The 23,172-nt window shown below is 41.9% G+C and overlaps 1 protein-coding gene across 1 annotated transcript; it reads left to right on the top strand.

The window, feature by feature from the left end:
- Window positions 1-1,956: 1,956 nt before the first annotated feature.
- Window positions 1,957-18,211, top strand: GPR19 (G protein-coupled receptor 19). The gene is made up of 3 exons (XM_067468934.1): window positions 1,957-2,240; window positions 2,832-3,010; window positions 16,358-18,211. The coding sequence occupies exons 2-3, from the start codon at window positions 2,997-2,999 to the stop codon at window positions 17,604-17,606; spliced, it is 1,263 nt and encodes a 420-aa protein (XP_067325035.1). The 5' UTR covers window positions 1,957-2,240; window positions 2,832-2,996; the 3' UTR covers window positions 17,607-18,211.
- Window positions 18,212-23,172: the final 4,961 nt, after the last annotated feature.

Here is a 23,172-nt window from a genome sequence, read left to right as displayed (position 1 = left end):
GAAAATGAACAAAATCTGGCTACCAGTATTAAAAAACTCAAAAATTATAACAGCTAAACAACAGAGAGGAAAAAACCAGGCACAGATTAACACCTCCCAGCAACAGATTTTCCCAGACTCAGGCAGGCCTTCAAATGCTAATGAAGGTGATCAGCTAAACATTCACACCTAACTGCAGCAGGGAAGAGCTCCTTGCCCCACCCCAGCCATTCCACAGATATATAAGCCCTTTTTTCCCACTTCCAACAGACCTTCTCAACCTCTGAGGATGCTTGCCATAGATGCAGGCGAAACGTCAGGAGAAATGCCTCTAGAACATGGCTCTATAGCCCGAAAAAACCCACAAGAACCTAGTGATTCCAGCCATGAAAGCCTTCGACAAATAAATGTATTTATTTAAAGCATTTATATTCCGCCCTTCTCACCCCAGAGGGGACTCATGGCAGAGCACAACCTATATACAGCCAACATTCAATGGCAGAACATAAAATAAACTTACTTACTTAGGTGATTCCTCGTTTTCCGAGGATGATTGTGGAGCCCTATTCTTCCTCTGCATCTTCTTCCGCAGTGAGGGCATTGGTTTCCAGATGTATTTATAAAATAAACTATAAATATACACAAGCACTAAAATCAGTTATATCCACTTTAAAATCATTTGTTTAAAACCACCTCAAATCAGCCATACAGGATCCTGTCAGCAAAGTAGGGTTTCCTATTGTTGCCTTATCGCACTGTCCCAAGGCTTTGTCCCATGGCCAAGTTTTTACCATTTTTCTGAAGGACAGGAGGGAGGGGGCTGATCTAATCTCGCCAGGGAGGGCATTCCATAGCCGAGGGGCGATCACTGAGAATGTCCTCTCTCTCGTCCCTGCCAATCATGCCTGTGACAGGACCAAAAACAGGGCTTCCCCAGAAGATCTTAGTCTCCGCAGTGGTTAATAGAGGGAGATGCATTCAGACAGGTAAACAGTGGAGAAGCCACCGTGCATCTTGTATGATCCAGATGATATTGTACTCATTGCATAGGCCAATGTCAAATCAATTTAAGCAGATAATGATGGTGTGTGGTGGGCTCACAGCATGCTGCAGTTCCCCAGCCAAGGGATCTGTTGTCTGGTATCCAAACCATACAATGCTGTTGGGGTAGAAAAATGGATGTAATAGTCTAGTAGGACTTGGGTAAAATCCATGTTCTATTGTGATGTAGTTTGCTCTCGCCATGCCTCCATCCCGATCATTCTTTTCTTCGCACCCCCAAGCAATTATTATTATTATTATTATTATTATTATTATTATTATTATTATTAGAAACACAAAAAGATGAGTCCACAGAAAACAAGATCACTCTGCTGGCTGTTGTAGTAGATCACACATCGGACACTTCCCAAGTGTCTAAGACTATGTGATGTATCGGCGAATAATGCGCGCAGATCCCATCCTTTTGCAGCTGACAGATGGTAATCTTGTCAGCGCTGATTGTATTTAAGTGCAGGCCAAGGTCTTTAGGCACTGCACCCAGTGTGCCAATCACCACTGGGACCACCTTTACTGGCTTGAGCCATTGTCTTTGCAGTTCGACCACCTTTACTGGCTTGTGCTAGAGTAGTTTGACATGTTCATTTTCTGGTGCGATCACAAGCCTGAAAAAGTTACAGAAAATGATGATGATGATGATGATGATGATGATTATTATTATTATTATTATTATTATAGCAAAGGGACACCAAGTATGAACTGAAATTCCCTATGGCCTTGATCTGCTAAAAACTTGAACAAGGATTAGGTAAACACTCTCCTGAATCAAAACACAGCAGTGAGCAGTCTTAGACATACTGAGATTGCAGAGTTTATGATAAAATCCACAGTCTACTTTTTTTTGCCTAAATACAAAGACTTTAAGAATCCTGGCCCAGAAATCGCAGTTCACAGTCTTCTCCCCCTTCTGTTGATATCGCCAAATATTGCTCTCTCCTCCCCTGCCACCCCCCTTGCCTTCATTGTCAGGGGGCCTGTGGTGACTGTTGCTGAAAGAAATCACCCCCTTCAACAACCACACAACACCATAGCAACGAGGACGTCAGCATGACACAGCTGCAGGTTTACACCCTAATATCTGTCTTTCCTTGGGATCCAAAATATTTGAGGTGAACAGGCGGAATATGTGTCATGGAAAATGAAAGCCTTGGACACAAACAACGGCAGAAAGGGTGCAATTCTCCAATGCAGGCACCACAAAGGTAGGATGCAGGAGGGGTGTTGCTTTGTATTTTTAAGAAAGAATACTATAAAGGGTTCCTCCGCACCTCTTTTTTTCCTTTTTGTTCGGATGCCAGCTATGTCCTGGGGGAAGGGTGACTGGCAAGGAGGGAACACTGGCAGAGATCCTAATGCAATTATTGATTCTCCAGTGTGGCAATTTGCAGATCAGCATTTGCTAACTAACCTTCCTTCCACAAACCTGGTTGCTGCCCATGGTGCTGCGGATCTTTTTTAAAAAATTAGACTTATACAAGGGATGGATTCTACTGAAATGAGTACATCTTGCTGTAGCTTCTCGTGACTGCAGGTAAGAACAGGTTGAAAACAGAAAAGGCTGTAAAGAAAATAATAAGGAATAATTTGGGCGGGGGGGGGGGGGCTCTTTTTATTCTTTGTTTAGCAAACTGGTATCTTAAATTGCAGTTTAGTTCCGATTTAAATACAAAGCTTTGTTCGTATGTAGAAGAAAAGAACCACATGATTTGTCTTCCATCTCCCATGTGACCAGGTCCAGAAGGCAGAAAGGTCACCGGTAACCTGGACAAAACAGTTGTCTTTTCTCTTTCCAGGAAAACAAATCAATACAATCTATCATCCTACTAAATTCAAATTGGATTAATGTCCAGATGTAGAAAGCTTCGTGGCAATTATGAAGATGCTTTTGATCTCCAGTATGGCAAATATTATTTTGGTTGGAATTCCTAACCACAAACAACTCACCTGAATTCTGGATTATGCTTAGAAGCAGGTAGGACTATTTCTCTGTTCATTGTAATTGAAAATTGTATTTTTAAAGAATTCTTTCTCCATTTGGAACAAAAAAGGGGGGCTTTGAATTAATTTCCATTATTATTGAGCATCACTTGGCTGCCTTTGAAATAATCCATCCATGGGGAAGTGAAGGAGGAAAAGGGGTGAAATATGTGTTCTGTTTAAAACAGAAATTGGTCCATAAACCAACAAGAAAGGCAGACTTCTGCAATACCCTCTGGGAATATTTTTCCACAGATGCAAATGTGTTTTTTTCACACACAAAAAGCCAATATTTAATGTAAAACCATCACATACCCAAATTTGCCATTCTTTAACATTAAGTTCAACCATTGCTAATGCCCAAGAAATATGCCCTTGTTTTCTATAGTGCTATTATTTTGTTCTTCTGCTCTTATTTATTTATTTATCAGAGTGGTTTACAATATAAATATATATACACATACAATATATTATATTACTAGCATAGTACAATATCAGCATAATATATTACTATATTATACTATACCATTATATTATAATATTATTAGTAATATTACATGTAATATACAATATGTAATTATAATATTGTATCATTATTAGTAGTAGTAGTATATTGTATTACATTATAATATTATAAATATTATATGTATATATGGTATATTATATTATATTATTAGCATAGCACAGGAGACAAGGTGGAACAGTCTTCCTGGCCCCTCTCTCTTCACTCTGGCCCAGAGCAGCAGTTGGTGCTGTGGGGAGGGGCTCTCAACCGATGACATAGGCAGGAGACAAGGTGGACCATCTAATTTTTTTCATGGATTTTCAGTTAATAGATAGATCTTTAGGCTAGGAAAAAGAAGCTTTAGGAGAGCTTTTCTTACATAAAGTAGGCAATGCTGGGTTAAACGACACTCTATGTTCATTCAGTGCCACATCTGGCATGTTACTTCATGCGATTCCAGGCAAAGATGGTGTTACCAGGCATGTCCTCAGAGGATAGGAATGAATTCATACATCTTCAGAGTACAAGTGGTTATCAGGGACCTTGAACCTTTGGCAGGTAATGTGTCAGGAAAAGTTTCACACTGAATTCTCTAAACATGGAATTTTATTGAACACATAGCAATCAAAATATATACAATAGTTTCCTTGAGGAATACAGAATATTATAGTAGAGCTAGGAAATATAATGTTAGAGGAAATACTATGGTAGAGGTATTATGTGAGTAGATCAATAGGTACCGCTCCAGCGGGAAGGTAACAGCATTCCATGCAGTCATGCCAGCCACATGACCTTGGAGATGTCTACGTACAATGCCGGTCTTCGGCTGAGAAATGGAGATGAGCACCACACCCCAGAGTCGGACACGACTGAACTTAATGTCAGGGGACATTACCTACTTTACCTTTTTTATGGTAGAGTCCAATGAACAGCAGCCAGGCTGCTCACCGGAGCTGCACACAGGGAGAGGACATCCCTCCTACTACATCAGCTCCACTGGCTGCTAGTTTGCTACCAAGCATAATTCAAAGTGCTAGCCTTAGCCTAGAAAGTCCTAATTGGTTCTGGCCCAACTTACCAGTCTGAACGTATCATGCCCTATCAACTAATTAGAGCAAGCGCAAAGGGTGGGGACAAAATACAGGGTTTTCTCAGTGGTGGCCCCTCAGCTATGGAACTCCTCAATGATATTAGATTGGTCCCTCCCTCCTGATATTCATGGAAAAAATGAAAACCTGGCTTTGGAACCAGGTATTTGGGGATTACTACAATATGGAACTGACATAAATGTAGCAGCACAAATGACAACCTTGGGACTAGGGCTATGCTTTTAACAGTTTTAATTGTATTAATATGTTTTATCTGTTCTGTTGTTTAATATGATGTATTTATATATTTTTGTGTTGCAATGTGCCACTGAAATAGCCAAACTGCAAGCTGCTCTGATTCCCCCTTTGGGGTGGGCTAGAAATATAGTAAATAAATAAATAGAGCTTCATAAATTGCAAAAGTACATGCAGAATAGCAAACTAACAAGAGTGCGGGATCTGGAATTAAGAGCAGTTTGAGGTTGCAAGGGTTGCTAATAGGGAAAGAGAGAGCTAAAGAGTTCAAAAGTAAGGACAATATTATCCTTTATTTACACACACTACAGAAGGAAGGAGCAATTTTGGGCAACTGTACCGTGCAGGGAAAGCACTGCACGAAAGATAGTTTTAAGAGACCAAGACCTGTCCTTGGTCCTGTTGGACTTGTGAAAAAGCTAACTGGAACAGTACAGGGAAAGGAGGAGAAGTTGCCCTATTTAAATAGGACTTTGAGAAAGTGAAATAAGAGAGAGATTATCTGATGCAAATCCCAGATTCTGGAGGTCTGAAAGAATGAGTTCTGTTCAGCAAAAGGCCTCCAGAAGGAGGTAGGTGGCTCCAGATCTTGGTTCCAGTAACCCCTCCTGCATAATGGCTTGTTATGAATTTTGAATTATTTTAACACATCTCATGCTGGAGAATATAAGGGTGACGTCAGAGTTTCTCAAAAGCAAAGGGAGTTGTCTTGGATTGCTGGAGGCACATTACTCAATATTTGAGCTAGCCAGATTGCTAATAGCTGAGATAAGCACTCATTCAAGAAAGATATTTCAGATGTATTAAATCAATCGCCTTTACCCCAAACGTGACATTTTCTACCCATGTTGTTTCTTGTCTGTAATGTATTGTTTCCACTTGAACTACCATAGCTCCTTCCTATAATTTGGTAGTTTGGTCAGAGACAACAGAGTGTGCTGGCTGAGAACCCCTAGTATCCACCCATTATCTGCCGATTCCTGGATTCCAGAAGATGAAATCAAAGGCAATTAAAATGGAATAATACAACTATAAGTCATCAGTGTGAATGAACTCCCCCAGTTTTGTCTTTGTCTTTGTCAGTCTTGCACATTGTTGGTGCATGTATTTCATTTTTAACTATTTTTAGCTATTTTTGCAGCAATTTTAATTATTATTATTTATTTACCAATTAATTTATTTTAATTATTATTATTTATTTACCATCTCCCATAGGGTCTTGGGACGGCTTACAAAATAGCACAAAATGGTGTTATACAACACATAAAATGCAATACATAAACATATAAAATCAATAATACATTTACATACAACCAGCCATATAACATTAACAATATAAAATCTCTTAATGTTCATTTCTTAAGCATCACTCACTGACAGAAGGCTAGTTTATACTATTTTCTACCATTTAGTGTTCTACAACTTTATTTATTTATTTAAAACTTTTATATCCCGATTTTCTCACCTCCGTAGAGGGACTCAGACCGGCTTACAGCAAGGCACACGCAAGGTATTTGGTACACGCTGCCATGTTGCAGTTCACCATCTCAGGCTATTAAAAATACTTGGAATAAATGTTACTGTGACCGCAAAACGGCATATCCAGGGGCAGAGAACAAATTGGGGGGAAGCTTTCAGCCTTAACCCCCTGTTTATTATAAGCCCCTTTGAGGTTGCACTTTACATGTTGCCCGCCCTTTATAGTGCCTGTGCATATTTTTTATTTTTCATATTGTTTATGTATTCATGTGTTTTATTTAACTATGATGTTATTGTTTATTGTTCGCATTTTCGGTTTGTGTTTTTGGTTTTCTTTATTGTAATTGTCATTTGGGCTTGGCCTCATGTGAGCCGCTCTGAGTCCCCATTGGGGAGATGGTAGCGGGGTAACAAATAAAGATTATTATTATTATTATTATTATTATTATTATTATTATTATTATTATTCCTAGTACTACTACTACTACCCTGATATATTTTGTTGAAAGGTGGTTTTAAAATTCTTTTTACAAATTAAAATCAATGATATCAGTATTTTAAATATATGTTTCTACGTGAATATTACATTGTGTTGTTGAATCCCAAAACAAGGCAACAGTCAACTCCTCAACAACACATTCTGCCTTTAGGTACTACACCAGTGTTACTCAACCTGGGGGTTGGGACCCCTTGGGGGGTCGCGAGGAGGTGCCAAAGGGGTCATCAAAGAGCATCAGAAAACACAGTATTTTCTGGGTTGTTTTAGATTTTTTCGGGCTATATTTTCAGTATTTTCTGTTGGTCATGGAGGTTCTGTGTGGGAAGTTTGTCCCTATCCCTGGTGGGGTTCAGAATACTCTTTGATTGTAGGTGAACTATAAATCTCAGCAACTACAACTCCCAAATGTCAAGGTCTATTTTCCCCAAACTCCACTAGTGTTCACATTAAGGCATATTGAGTATTTGTGCCTAGTTTGTTCCAGATCTATCATTGTTTGAGTCCACAGTGCTCCCTGGATGTTGGTGAATTACAACTCCAAAAATCAAGGTCAACGCTCACCAAACCCTCCCAATATTTTCTGCTCATCATGGGAATTATGTATGCCGAGTTTGGTTCAATTCAATTGTTGGTGAAGTTCAGAATGCTCTGAACTATAAATCCCAGCAACTACAATTCCCAAATAAAAAATTCACACACATCCCAACCCCATCAGTATTCAAATTTGGACATATTGGATATGTGTGCCAAATTTTGCCCGTTGAATGAAAATACATCCTGCATATCAGATATTTACATTACAATTCATAACAGTATCAAAATTACAGTTGTGAAGTAGCAGCAAAAATAATTTTATGGTTGGGGGTCACCACAAAATGAAGAATTGTATTAAGGAGTCACAGCATTAGGAAGGTTGAGAAACACTGTACTACACTGTTTATCCAATTTTGATGAGCTTTTGAGGACAAGCTAGCATTTGAGAACAAGTTAATTATTAAACCGACTCAGGGTTTTGCTTTGTTTTTCTGCTAGCCATGATGTAGACATGGAATATGAAATACAGGATTTATTAATAATGATTCATCTAACCTAATCAACACAATGTGTCTAAAAGGCATATGCTCTGTGATCAATGACATTGGATTCCAGTGACAATATTGATGCGGCTCAGATTACTCAGTTGTTGCCCGTGTTAATTACACATCTTTGGTGAATCAGCACAAAGCGCATTCAGCTCAGACTGCAATATATCTGGGAAATGTATGTCTTTATTATGATTCTTGTTTGTTCATTAAACATTGATTATTATATCTATACAACACAGTCATGTGCATATCTGTTAAGAAGTGAGTCCAGTTAAGTTCATTTGGATACAAGGGTAGTTTATATGGGACTGCAGCCTTACAGTGTGTATAACTGTATGTGTCAGAACGTATTGCCAAAAATGTGTTGTCGTAGTTATGTGCCTTCAAGTTGTTTCTGATTTATGGCAACCATAAAGTGAACCTATCACAGGGCCTTTGGGGGACTGAGAAAGTGTGACTTGCCCAGGATCATCTTGTGGGTTTTCATGGTCAAGCAATCATAGTCTGAAGTTGTAGTCCAACATTTCCAGAGTCATAATCCAACACTACATCACTCCCACCCACAAAAATATACATAGGGTAAACTGTGTTACAGTAAGTTGTAGCAGGACCAAGTGTGTATCCAAGTGTGTATGTGTTGAAGAAAATCCTTATGATGGTAATTATTATGTGCAGCTGGTAATGTAGGTCAACCAGCAATCTTGGACCACACCCGATAGGGCAGGGGTCCTCAAACTTTTTAAACAGAGGGCCAGGTCACGGTCCCTCAAACTGTTGGAGGGCCGGATTATAATTTGAAAAAAACATGTGTGAACTCCTATGAACACTACACATATCTTATTTGTAGTGCAAAAAACACTTAAAAATAATACAATAATTAAAATGAAGAACAATTTTAACAAATATAAACTTATTAGTATTTCAATGGAAAGTGTGGGCCTACTTTTGGCTGATGAGATAGGATTGTTGTTGTTGTGTGCTTTCAAGTCGTTTCAGACTTAGGTTGACCCTGAGCGAGGGCCGGATAAATGACCTTGGAGGGCCGAATTCGGCCCCTGGGCCTTAGTTTGAGGACCCCTGTGATAGGGTATAACTGTATGGGTTTTTAGAATACCTACCTACGTGACTATATCTCCATATACGAACCCACACAATCTCTTTGATCATCTGGACCACCTGCGTTGCAAGCGTGATTGGTGGGGACAGGGGACAGGGCCTTCTCTGTGGTGGCCCCCTGACTCTGGAACTCTCTCCCCAAGGACATCAGACAAGCCCCAACGTTGGCAGTCTTTAGGAAGAGCTTGAAGACGTGGTTGTTCCAGTGTGCCTTCCCAGAATAGGAAACTCCAAGCATCATGTCCCAAATGCACTTTACTAGAGATTTAAGATTGTCTACATACCGCACCTATCTCCAAAAACTTATTCATTTCACCTGGTCATGCCCAGCATTTTAAAAAAATTATTGTTACATTTGGCCCGGCCTTAGTTTTAAATGTGTTGTGGTGTTATTGTCTATTGTGTATTGCTATTGTTTTAATGCTTATGGTTTTGTTTTTTGAGTTTATTTATTGTTGTATTTGTTATGCTGTTGTTTTACTGATGTGTTGGGCCTGGGCCTCTTGTAAGCCGCACTGAGTCCTTCGGGAGATGTTAGCGGGGTATAAATAAAGGTTTATTATTATTATTAATACAGTTCTGGAGTTTTTTCTCTCAGGAGATCTATGCTCAAAGGCTCTGCTCTAAGGAGCAGGTTGGAGAGAAGCCGTTATGCTGCTCTAAAGGAGGCTATGGCAGAATAGCTGTTTGCTCAAGGTTTAAGTTTTGCTTTCTCATTTGACTTAAGATGAAGATGCCTTATTTTGTGTTACTTACAAAGACTATGTAAATTTCTTGCACTGTTTGTTTTTGTATGCAACATTGCAGGTTTGTATTTCATCTCTGCTATTAAAAGAAAAGATTTTTCTATTCATTTCTACTCTTGTATGTGTGTCTTGTGCATGGGACGTGGCTAAGATCCGCTTGCTGTGCAACAAACTGCAGTATTAATAGTAGATACTAAGTGTATCCTTTATATAGGTAGGAATGCCTTATGTGGTTTGTCCTGAGTATGTACACTTTCAGGCATAGTTTGTAAAATAATTTTGCTTGAAATTTCTCTCTGTGTGATATGACGATCTTCCTGAATCAACCTGTCAACCTTTTGCTTGTGAAACTCGGTGGTTGCTGTCACAGGACGTCCAACTCTTTGTTTGTCACGCAAGTCAGATGTTCCCACCTCAACAACTTTAAACTTACTCGCCCAACGACACACAGTACTCACATCAACACAATCACCATAAACAGTTTGCATTCTCTGATTAATCTCCTTTGGGGTGACACCTTCTGCTGTCAAGAATTCAATGATTGCACATTGCTTAAGTTGCATTGACCAACCGTCTGCACAGGGTGCCATACTTTGCACTTTAGCAACACAACTGTTCAATGCTAAGGCTTCCCACCAAAATGGAACTGTCGAGGAGAGTCTACTGAACAAGCCAGTACCTGCCGCATACCAGTACTGCCATCTGTTGAGGAGTTACGAAGGTGGAGGCATTACTTTTCATTCAACCCTTGTGTATATTTGTGTGTGTGTGTATGTATGTATGTATGTGTATGTGTGTGTGTGTGTGTGTGTGTATATATATATATATATATATATAGAGAGAGAGAGAGAGAGAGAGAGAGAGAGAGAGAGAGAGATCTGCAGACAACACCAAACTGGGAGGGATAGCCAATACCCCAGAGGACAGGAGCAGGATGTTCAAAACGATCTTGACAGATTAGAGAGATGGGCAAAATTAAGTTCAAAAATTCATAACAAAATGAAGTTCAACAGTGACAAATGCAAGATACTCCACTTTGGCAGGAAAAACAAAATGCAAAGATACAGAATGGAGGATGCCTGGCTCGAGAGCAGTATGTGTGAAAAAGATCTTGGAGTCCTCGTAGACAACAAGTTAAACATGAGCCAACAATGTGATGTGGCAGCAAAAAAAGCCTATGGGATTTTGGCCTGCATCAAGAGGAGCATAGTGTCTAGATCTAGGGAAGTAATGCTATCCCTCTATACTGTTTTGGTTAGACCACATCTGGAATACTATGTCTAATTCTGGGCACCACAATTCAAGAGAGATATTGACAAGCTGGAATGTGTCCAGAGGAGAGTGACTAAAATGATAAAAGGTCTGGAAAACAAGCCCTATGAGGACCGGCTTAAGGAGCTGGGCATGTTTAGCCTGAAGAAGAGAAGGCTGAGAGGGGATATGATAGCCATGTATAAATATGTGAGAGTAAGCCACAGGGAGGAGGGAGCAAGCTTGTTTTCTGCTTCCCTGGAGACTAGGTCGCAGAACAATGGCTTCAAACTACAAGAGAGGAGATTCCATCTGAACATGAGGAAGAACTTCCTGACTGTGAGAGCCGTTCAGCAGTGGAACTCTCTGCCCCGGAGTGTGGTGGAGGCTCCTTCTTTGGAAGCTTTTAAACAGAGGCTGGATGGCCATCTGTCAGGGATGATTTGAATGCAATATTCCTGCTTCTTGGCAGGGGGTTGGACTGGATGGCCCATGAGATCTCTTCCAACTCTTTGATTATATGATTCTATGATTCTATGGGCAAAGAGACTATAGTGGTTGTGCCCCTTTGAACTTTTATTGTCAACAAGGTAAATGGCAATTTGACACAAGTATGAAAATAAAAGTGAATCTCTTAAAAGAAGATTTGGATCATCATCACCATCATCATCACCACCACCATCATCATCATCATCATCATCATCATCATCATCATCATCATGTACACCTCTCTTCTTTCAAATCCAATGTATCTTTTCTTTCCAGGGTTGAATTCTCATGTGTATGTATGCGTGCATGTATGGAGACTGAACAAGATTGCAGAAGAAGCCAACAGTACTTGCTAATAATAGACTGGTGCCTATGACATCCTTCCATTCCTCCCTCCCTATTCCCGTTCTCTTACCAAAAATTTATTCTAAAATGTGCTCTATGTTTCCATTAAAATAAAGTAGGGCAGCATCAAAGCAGGCAAAGTACCAATCCTGCTGTGAGAAAGAGGCAGCAGATACTTGGTGTTTTGGAGGAGGCAGTGGCAGCCACCCATTGCTCATGCCCTTTCACCGCAAGACAGAACTCAGGGTATGTGTGTCAGTGCCATCCTCGGGTGCAGCAGAGTAAGCTGACCCATCTGCAGTGCTGAAGCATTATTCAACCATGTCTGCAGTCTGAAAAAGAGGTAGTTATTTTGGCTAATTGCTGGAAGAAACATTAACAACCTCAGATATGCAGATGACACCACTCTGATGGCCAAAAGCGAGGAGGAGCTGAGGAGCCTTCTAATCAAGGTGAAAGAAGAAAGCGCAAAAGCCGGATTGCAGCTAAACGTCAAAAAAACCAAGATTATGGCAACAAGAATGATTGACAACTGGAAAATAGAGGGAGAAACCGTGGAGGCCGTGACAGACTTTGTATTTCTAGGTGCAAAGATTACTGCAGATGCAGACTGTAGCCAGGAAATCAGAAGACGCTTACTTCTTGGGAGGAGAGCAATGTCCAGTCTCGATAAAATAGTGAAGAGTAGAGACATCAGACTGGCAACAAAGATCCGCCTAGTCAAAGCCATGGTATTCCCTGTAGTCACCTACGGATGTGAGAGCTGGACCTTAGGGAAGGCTGAGCGAAGGAAGATTGATGCTTTTGAGCTGTGGTGTTGGAGGAAAGTGCTGAGAGTGCCTTGGACTGCGAGAAGATCCAACCAGTCCATCCTCCAGGAAATAAAGCCCGACTGCTCACTGGAGGGAAAGATACTAGAGACAAAGTTGAAGTACTTTGGCCACATCATGAGGAGACAACAAAGCCTAGAGAAGACTATGATGCTGGGGAAAGTGGAAGGCAAAAGGAAGAGGGGCCAACCAAGGGCAAGATGGATGGATGGCATCCTTGAAGTGACTGGACTGACCTTGAGGGAGCTGGGGGTGGTAACGGCCGACAGGGAGCTCTGGCGTGGGCTGGTCCATGAGATCACGAAGAGTCGGAGACGACTGAACGAATGAACAACAACATTTTGGCTAAAGCAGAACCTGAGAGCAATACTATCATTGCTCCCTAAGGGACTCGGTGCGGCTTACATGAGGCCAAGCCCGCAATACATAAAAAAAAAAAACATCAATAAAATAAAACATCAATAAACAATCAATGCAATATAAATCATAATCACATAAACAAAATAGACAATAAGCAATCAGCACTAACATATAAACATTTAAAACCAAAGACCGGGCCAAATGTGATAGATTAAAATTAAAAAAATAGTGCTGATGTGAACCAGGTAGGAAGTAATTGGGATAGGATTTTTAGAGAGAATGAGGGAATGCAGTCAATCCTAAAGCAGTAGTAAAGTGCATTTTGAGGACATAATGCTGAGAGTTTTCCTTATTCTGGGAAGGCACACTGGAACAACCACGTTTTCAAGCTCCTCCTAAAGATTGCCAGAGTTGGGGCATGTCTGATGTCTCTGGGAAGTGAGTTCCAGGCTATCGGAAGATCTGTGCATGATGGGTTGCGGAAACAGAGTGTCAACTTCTTCCGTCACGGCTTCAGAAAACTTGTTCATTGTTGGCAGAAATGTATCCAATTATCTGGTGATTATGTTGAAAAGTGAATGGTGGTAGTTAAAGAGCAGATTCTAAGGATTATTTCTGCATTTGATTTATTAAAATATTCCCATCCAAAACAAAGTAACAAAGGTGGATACATAACTTTTCATTCAACCCTCATGTGTGTGTGTGCCATTTATTATTATTATTATTATTATTATTATTATTATAACTTTATTTGTACCCCGCTAGCATCTCCCAAGGGATTCGATGCGGCTTACAACGGGCCGAGGCCCACACAATACAACAATACAACAATACAGTACCTAGCAAATAAAACAGTTAAGCAAAAACAATAACAAAAGCAGTACAACAAGACATTATTAAAACTGAGCCGGCCAGAGTAGGGGTACAGGATTAAAAGTGCTGATGTGTCGGAGGGATATGGGATTATAGTATAAGTGTGGTGTGCGGTGATCTTGGTTCTAACTAAAGTGCTTCTGGGATTTGGTACTGGGGTTCCTAGTCTGAAAAGGCACATTGGAACAGCCAGGTTTTCAAATTCTTCCTGAAGACTGCCAATGTAGGGGCTTGTCTGAGGTCTTTCGGGGGGGCATTCCAGAGGCGGGGGGCCACCACAGAGAAGGCCCTGTCTCGTGTCCCCACCAAGCGCGCTTGTGACGCGGGTGGGATCACGAGCAGGGTCTCTCCAGATGACCGGAGTGAGCGTGTGGGTTCGTAGACAACGATACGGTCACGCAGGTAGGGTACAAATATTTGAATAAAATAAATAAAATATCAATAACTGTTCTGAATAAGGAACCCAACAGAGAAACTGGTAAATATAGCATTCTTCCCAAACCCAAACTGGTATCCTGAGATTGCATATGTTTTTAAAAGTAGGCATTCCAACTATCAGTCCTTGACCAAAGAAAAATGAGGCTGGAGCCAGGCCTTACTGCTTCTGCTTCACAGCTGACACTTAAAAAGCATATATTCTCAGTTTCTATGTGTATTTAACTGAAGCAGAATATGTGTATTTACGAAGTCTGTGTATGACAGCAATGTGTATTTATCCCAAAATAAAATGAGCTCATCACTCAGCTGCTTTGATGGGTCCACATGACTGGATTCACAACACAACCACTGCACCCATATGTTAATCCACATCAAAGGAAAATGGGATTTTCTCTGGAGCTTCCTGGAGTGATCCTGTCATCTCAGAGCCACTGACAACAAGATCCAGTCTGATCCATCATCCACACTGCCAACAAATCCTCCACTGTATTGCTGCCAGCAAGCAGCCCTCTCTGGAACTTCTGGAGATGTCACAGTTCTGATGGTGTCATTGTACTGTAACGCCCTCTACATTGGCCTTCCTCTGTCGGTGATCCAGAAGCTCAAGTTGGTACAAAATGCAGCTGCTCGATTTCTTGCGGGAATTCCGGTGAGATGCCACATAACACCAATCTTACTACAGCTGCATTGGTTACCAATTGAGCACCGGAACACTTTCAAAGTGATGGTACTTATTTATTTCAGTCATTTCTACCCCGCCTTTCTCACCCCTAGGGGGGACTCAAGGCGGCTTGCATCCAGCACAATTCAATGCCCACAATTACAATAAAATACAATAACAATAACACAGTAGATTAAAAACAGACAATTAATACAGTACAATATAATACAATACAATATCAACTAAAACCGCTCTAAAGCCCGCGTTCATCATGTTCTAAAATCCGTCAGTCCGTTTAGCATTGCCATAGTCCTTTCCAACTCTAGTCATCATTACCTTGTTACCCTGCCAGACTACCCAAATGCCTGGTCCCATATCCATGTCTTCAGCTTTCTCCTGAAGGAGAGGAGGGATGTTGACAACCTAATTTCCCCGGGGAGTGAATTCCACAGGCGAGGGGCCACCACTGAGAAGGCCCTGTCTCTCGTCCCCACCAGCCTCACTTGTGATAAAGGTGGGGCCGGTAGCAGGGCCTCCCCAGAAGATCTTAAACTCCGTGGTGGGACATAGGAGATACGTTCGGACAAGTACACTGGGCCGGATCCGTAGAGGGTTTTAAAGGTCAAAACCAGCACTTTGAATTGTGCTCGGAACTGGATCGGCAGCCAGTGGAGCTGACGTAGCAGAAGAGTGGTGTGCTTACCTTTAAGGCCTTGCATGGTCTGGAGCTGATGTACCTGAGGGACTGCCTCACCCCCTACCAACCCCAGAGATCCCTCCGTTCTGAGGACCAAGACTTATTGGAAATTCCCAGTGTCAAGACCTTGTATCTAACAGCAACCAGACACAGAGCCTTTACAGCAGTGGCACCATCACTCTGGAATACTCTGCCACCTGAAGTCCATGCCTTGCGGGACCTATCAGCTTTCTGCAAGGCATGTAAGACATATCTGTTTCAACAGTCTTTTGATCTTTGATATTGTTGTTTTTAAATTGTTTTAAATTGTTTTTAAATTGTGTTAGATTTTAGCCTGTTCTTGTAAGCCACTCCGAGCCCCAGGGGAGTGGCAGCATATAAGTTTGAATAATAAAAAAATAAAATAAAATAAATGTTGGGCACCTAGTCATGTCACCAGAAATGCAATATCGCCAGCAAGCCTTTAGGAGAGAGCTGCTTGCTGGTAGTGTCATTGCAGTGGCGCTATTGTGGGACTGCATCTAAGCAGATCTGAGACACGTTACGCTGGATTTTCCCAGTAAGTCTCCTAAAAGTTATTTTTTATTTCCTTTTCACTAATGGTTGGTTTTCTCTTTTCATGCAGCCCTTTAAAGCAAAGACTGAACATGCTGCTTGCTGATGACATGGATGACAGTGCTGCTCCTACCCCAACATCTGGACTACAACCCCAGAGCCACCAAGCAGAAATGTCTAAACCTCTACCAAGCAGTGCAGTGGGTAGACCTGAGCTTGAGAAAAATACAACAGCCTCACGATATGAGCTAATGCCAGGAGAAATCATGGCAGCCAGCCTGCTTCTGGGGGCATTGTGGTTATTCTCTGTCCTTGGAAACTCCCTTGTTTGCCTGGTGATCCACAGGAGCAGAAGAACTCAGTCTACCACCAATTATTTTGTGGTCTCCATGGCCTGTGCGGATTTACTCATTAGTATCGGGAGCATGCCATTTGTGCTTCTTCAGTTAACCTCTGATGGGTGGATGCTTGGGAGCGTGATGTGCAAGCTAGTAAGATATTTTCAGTATCTTACACCTGGTGTCCAGATTTATGTCTTGCTCTCCATCTGCGTGGACAGATTCTATACTATTGTCTACCCATTGAGTTTCAAGGTGTCTCGAGAGAAAGCCAAGAAAATGATTGCAGCATCTTGGATCTTCGATGCTGCACTGGTGTCTCCAGCTTTCTTTTTCTTTGGGTCAAGTTGGGACAGTCATTGCAGCTTTTTCCCACCACATTCTTGGGATGGGGCAATTTACAGCGTCATCCACTTATTCGTGGCTTTTTTAATTCCATCTGTTCTCATCATTCTGTTTTACCAAAAGATAATCAAATATATTTGGAGGATAGGCACAGATGGCAGAACAGTGCGGAGGACAATGAACATTGTTCCAAGGACAAAGGTGAAGACCATCAAGATGTTTCTCATGTTGAATTTATTTTTCCTGCTTTCGTGGCTACCATTTTATGTGGTTCAACTTTGGCATCCGCCTGAGACAGACTACCGAAAGAGCTCGTTGGTTTTCATGTTGGTAACTTGGATATCCTTTAGTTCCTCGGCCTCAAAGCCTACCTTGTACTCTGTGTATAATGCCAATTTCAGGAGAGGGATGAAGGAGACCTTCTGCATGTCCTCCATGAAATGCTACCGAAGCAATGCATATACCATCACTACAAGTTCAAAGATAGCAAAAAGAAATTACATTGGAATCTCAGAACTACCTGTGCCAGCCAAAACTGTTTCCAAAGGCACCATATATGATTCATTTGATAGAGAAGCAAAAGAGAAAAAGTTGGCCTGGCCCATAAATTCCAACCCTCCAAACACATTTGTTTAATTATTTGAGTCCACGCATTACAACAAATATTCCTCTCAGTCAGATCAAAGGACCTTACCCATCTTTTTGGATGGATCTGATTTATGTGGGATGGGATCTCTATATAATATAGAAGGATGAATAAATATTTTATTTTGTTATTAATGTTCTTTTTTACTGGAGTTTTTAAAAAATAAGTATGATGTGTTATCCTCTTTGTAAACATGGGCAATCATATCAAACTTTTGTGCTCTCTGCATTTAATTTTATTTTGTAAAAACCGATGAGCAACTACGATCAAGCCATTATGTCAAAAAGAAGACAGTAGACCCACCAAGAATATTGCAGCATGCCAATTATTTCTGCAAAGTTGGAAAACTGAATGTATAAAAATGTTCTGATTTAACAGGGGCAGACTATTTTATCTAGTAAAACATTCCTTGGGCTGTATTGTGTTTTTTGGGGGGGATATATTGGAAATGCCTTTGAAAATGTCAGCGGTGTGTACACACATGTATTACAGCAGTTTGGATTTCAGACCCTTTCCTGAGATCCCATGTTCAAGTTAAAGGAAGACTGGGTGCATCCTGAGTGTAGTGGGGAAGCATGTGAATACGCACATATGACTGTGAAACGGTAGGAAGAAATGCTTTGTTTTCCTCCCTGCTATAGCCACTTGTGTTAATAAATGTTCCTGATTGTATTTGATGAATAGATACAACCAGATCTATGAGAAGTGGAAATATTAAATACAACATTTTTAAGGAACTCTGATCGTTAGTTTACTAACGTGGTCCAGATCAGGGCAGCATATGAGCACTGCATGTGGCTTGCCACAGCATATTTCAAAATTCTGGGAGGTCTGGAGCAGAGTGTTCAGAGTTGATGGTTCGATGGTGGTAACAATGCGGACAGGGACATGAGAAATACAAGCTCTAATCCCCACTCAGCCATGAACCTTACTAGGTGGCTTTGGGTCAGTCTTTGATTCTTGGTCTAAATCTCCACAAAGAGTTGTTGCAAAAATAGAAGAAAGAGGCATGTAAGCTGCATCCAACTTGTTGGAGGAAAAAGAAAGGTATAAGCAGGGTGGCTCATCCATTATGCGAAGTAAGTGGTCACAGAACACGTTTTTTGCCAGGGGCGCAGAGGCGCCTCTGTAAATGCCCCTCGACAGTCACTTGAGGAGCACCTCCTCAGCTCACAACAGCCCTAGCAGTCGGGGGAGAGCCTCGGCTTTCTTGCCTCGCTGCCGGGCGATCCTCTTCCCAAAGGGGCCGGGCCCTTGAGCCCCGCCTAGCCCCTCTCATTCCTGCTCCACCCGGCCACTGGGTGCGCGAGCAGAGCCGGCGCTCGATCCCTTCCCCATGACCGGCTTCCTTTCCCAATCCCCTGGCGCTCCACCCGCCTCCTCTCCTCTCCCCAAACTTTGGGTGGGCCAAGGGGTGGAGCCGCCGTGCCTGGCCCGCTTCGGCCCCAGCGTGCGCACCAAAAGTCGCCTCTTCTCCTGACTTTCTCTTCAGCCATTGGGGCCAAGAGAGAGAGAGAGAGAGAGCCCCTCCGGCTGGAGGTATCTCCCATCTCCGCTCCCTCCTTTGTTTTTGCACCTATCTTCAGGAAAGGTGGGCATCTCCACCTCTCTCTCTCTGTCCCAATGGCTGAGGAGAAAGTCAGGAGAAGAGGTGACTTTTGGTGCACACGCCGGGGTCTTCAGGCATGCCTCCGGACCCAAAGCGGGCCAGGCAAGGGAGCAAATGCGGCAAGTGTAGTTACTGGGATGTATAGTTCACCTACAATCAAAGAGCATTCTGAACTCCACCAATGATGGAATTGAACCAAATATGGCACACAGAACTCCCATGACAAACAGAAAATATATATCAATGATTGGTTGGGGGGGGGGGGGCGCTTCTATGGCAAGCACCCTCAGAGGTAGTGAGGTCTGTTGGAAGTAGGAAAATTGGTTTATATATCTGTGGAATGACCAGAGTGGGACAAAGGACTTTTGTCTGCTGGAGCTAGGTGTGAATGTTTCAACTGACCACCTTGATTAGCATTTAATGGCTTGGAAGTGCCTGGGGGGGATCTTTTGTTGAGAGTGATTTTATGTGCCTGATTGTTTACTCTCTGTTGTTTCGCTGTTGTAATTTTTGAGTTTTTTAATACTGGTAGCCAGATTTTGTTCATTTTCATGGTTTCTTCCTTTCTGTTGAAATTGTCCACATGCTTGTGGATTTCAATGGCTTCTCTGTGTAGTCTGACCTGGTGGTTGTGAGAGTGGTCCAGCATTTCTGTGTTCTCAAATAATATGCTGTGTCCAGGCTGGTTCATCAGGTGCTCTGCTATGGCTGACTTCTCTGGTTGAAGAAGTCTGCAGTGCCTTTCATGTTCCTTGATTCGTGTATGGGCAATGCTGCGTTTGGTGGTCCCTATGTAGACTTGTTCTATAGTTTTAACTCTCTGAGCCATTTACATTTCTCTCTCCTCCCAGAAGAGGGTGCTGTTGGCATTAAGCCGTTGTGAGCAGCTGTTCATGTCAGTTGCATCTGTCAGTTGATCAAATATCACCTTTCATTTCAAAATTCAAAGATATCCAAAGGCAGACACAACTGTAAATGTGTAATCCTACCACGTTACAAAAACATTGTGTGCAGGGAGAGGTAACTGATGATGTTCCATAACAATCCCCAGATTATTAACACCCTGCAGATGAACTCAGCTGCTAGCCAAAATAAGAACGGTCTGTCTGCATTTGACATTAAATGTATGGCCTTCAGGTGGTGTGTGAATCCAGAACTATTTTGAATCAAGCCCATAGGCTTATAACCTGGTCCATGTCTGTTTCAGTGTTGTCAACCCTCTCCACACTCCTTCCAATTAGCAAGGAGGAGAAGGTACCCTTCCTTGGCTTCCTTTCCTCATTTCTGTCATGTGTCCTTGTACATGCCATACTATTATTACTGCCAGCCTGCTACCCAACATCGACTGTGAACTTCTTCTGTCCATAAATTCAGAAGTAGGCAAGAGAGGCAGCAAGCAATCTTGGGAAGGAAGGAAGCAATATTTCTGGAAAGTGTTCTTTTAGATTCCACAAGAGAAAACATCTTGTCTTTTGCAGAATCTCTTTCAGACATCCTTTTTGTTTGGAGCTGAATCATAGAATCATAGAATCAAAGAGTTGGAAGAGACCTCATGGACCATCCAGTCCAACCCCCTGCCAAGAAGCAGGAATATTGCATTCAAATCACCCCTGACAGATGGCCATCCAGCCTCTGTTTAAAAGCTTCCAAAGAAGGAGCCTCCACCACACTCCGGGGCAGAGAGTTCCACTGCTGAATGGCTCTCACAGTCAGGAAGTTCTTCCTCATGTTCAGATGGAATCTACTGTATTGTAGTTTGAAGCCATTCTTCCGTGTCCTAGTCTCCACGGAAGCAAAAAATTTATTTATTATTATTTATTTTGAGGTTTTATATACCGATTCTCTCACCTTCAAAGAGGGATTCCAACCGGTTCACAACATGTGTTAACATACAAAAAATATACAATAACAACACAATGCCACTTCATTACACGATTAAAATATCAGCACCATACACATTAAAACATTATCATCCCAGTTAAAAGAGCTTGCTCCCTCCTCCCTGTGGCTTGCTCTCACATATTTATACATGGCTATCATATCCCCTCTCAGCCTTCTCTTCTTCAGGCTAAACATGCCCAGCTCCTTAAGCCGCTCCTCATAGGGCTTGTTCTCCAGACCCTTGATCATTTTAGTCGCTCTCCTCTGGACACATTCCAGCTTGTCAATATCTCTCTTGAATTGTGGTGCCCAGAATTGGACACAATATTCCAGGTGTGGTCTAACCAAAGCGGAATAGAGCATGGGGAGCATGACTTCCCTAGATCTAGACATTATGCTCCTAGTGATGCAGGCCAAAATCCCATTGGCTTTTTTTGCCGCCACATCACATTGCTGGCTCATGTTTAACTTGTTGTCCACGAGGACTCCAAGATCTTTTTCACACGTACTGCTCTCGAGCCAGGCATCCCCCATTCTGTATCTTTGCATTTCGTTTTTCCTGCCAAAGTGGAGTATCTTGCATTTGTCACTGTTGAACTTCATTTTGTTAATTTTGGCCCATCTCTCTAATCTGTCAAGATCGTTTTGAATTCTGCATCCTGTCCTCTGGAGTATTGGTTATCCCTCCCAATTTGGTGTTGTCTGCAAACTTGATGATCCTGCCTTCTAACCCTTCATCTAAGTCATTAATAAAGATGTTGAACAGGACCGGGGCCAGGACGGAACCCTGCGGTCCGGCTTCAGTTCAGCTTCAGATGACAAGAAAACATGCTTTTGTTTTGTTTTAGAAAACAAATGCAGCTCAATGTGGGCCTGCAATTCTGGGATCTGTTACGGCTTCGATTTCATAAATGTTGCATGGTCTTGGGACTAAAATACCCACCTTGCCAGAACATGGGCTCTGTAAATGTTGTCAGACTACAAATCCCATCAGTTCTTCACCACTGGTTATGTTGATTTCCATCAAATCATTTATTTTGGTCATAGACCAGCAGAGAAAATAGAAGTCACTTTTCATACAAATTTGGTACGTTTAGTACATCTATATAAATAAAAATGTAATGGTCGTTTGTGGGATTAACATAACTCAAAAACCACTGGACGAATTGCCGCCAAATTTGGACACAAGACAACTACTCACCCAAGGAGTGACCACCACTCAAAAAAATGATTTTGTCATTTGCAAGTTGTAGTTGCTGGGATTTATAGTTCACCTACAATCAAAGAACATTCTGAACCCCACCAACGATGGAATTGAACCAAACTTGGCAAACAGTTCTCCCATGACCAACAGAAAATACTGGAAGGGTTTGGTGGGCAGTGTCCTTTGGTTTTGGAGTTGTAGTTCACCTACATCCAGAGATCACTGTGGACTCAAACAATGATGGATCTGGACCAAACTCTACAAGAATATTCAATATGCCCAAATGTGAACACTGGTGGAGTTTGGGGGAAATAGAATCTTGACATTTGGGAGTTGTAGTTGCTGGGATTTATAGTTCACCTACAGTCAAAGAGCATTCTAAACCCCACCAACGATAGAATTGGGCCAAACCTCCCACACAGAACCCCCATGTGGGCCACAGCAACGCATGGCAGAGGATGGCTAGTTAAATATATATATATATATATAAATACTGAAGCACAATAGGGATGAGGGAGTGGAAGGGGAAACAGGGTAAAAACATACAATCCACAGGTCCATCAGCAAATTATAGATTCAGGGAAGATTATTATTGGACACACCGTTGACTTTTGGGACTAGTCATTCCCTGATGGATTTTGTATGCTGCTGCACAGAACTTTGAAACATTGTAGGTTGTTGCTGAATTGGTATCTGCAAGTAGCATGGAGGTATAAAATTGTCCTGAATGGCCAGGGTGCTTGTATATCAGAGGTAAGATAAGCCTGGCGTGGATAACCCCGTAGAGCAGGCACTGAAGGAGCACATGTTCTATTGTTTCTACATGACCCGAGTCACAGGGGCAGAGTCTCTCTGGGAAAGG

Source organism: Anolis sagrei, chromosome 5, assembly GCF_037176765.1.
Source record: "Anolis sagrei isolate rAnoSag1 chromosome 5, rAnoSag1.mat, whole genome shotgun sequence".
Taxonomy (NCBI): Eukaryota; Metazoa; Chordata; class Lepidosauria; order Squamata; family Dactyloidae; genus Anolis; species Anolis sagrei.
The sequence above is the reverse complement of the archived record's forward strand: the minus strand, read 5'-3'. Positions and strand labels throughout refer to the sequence as shown.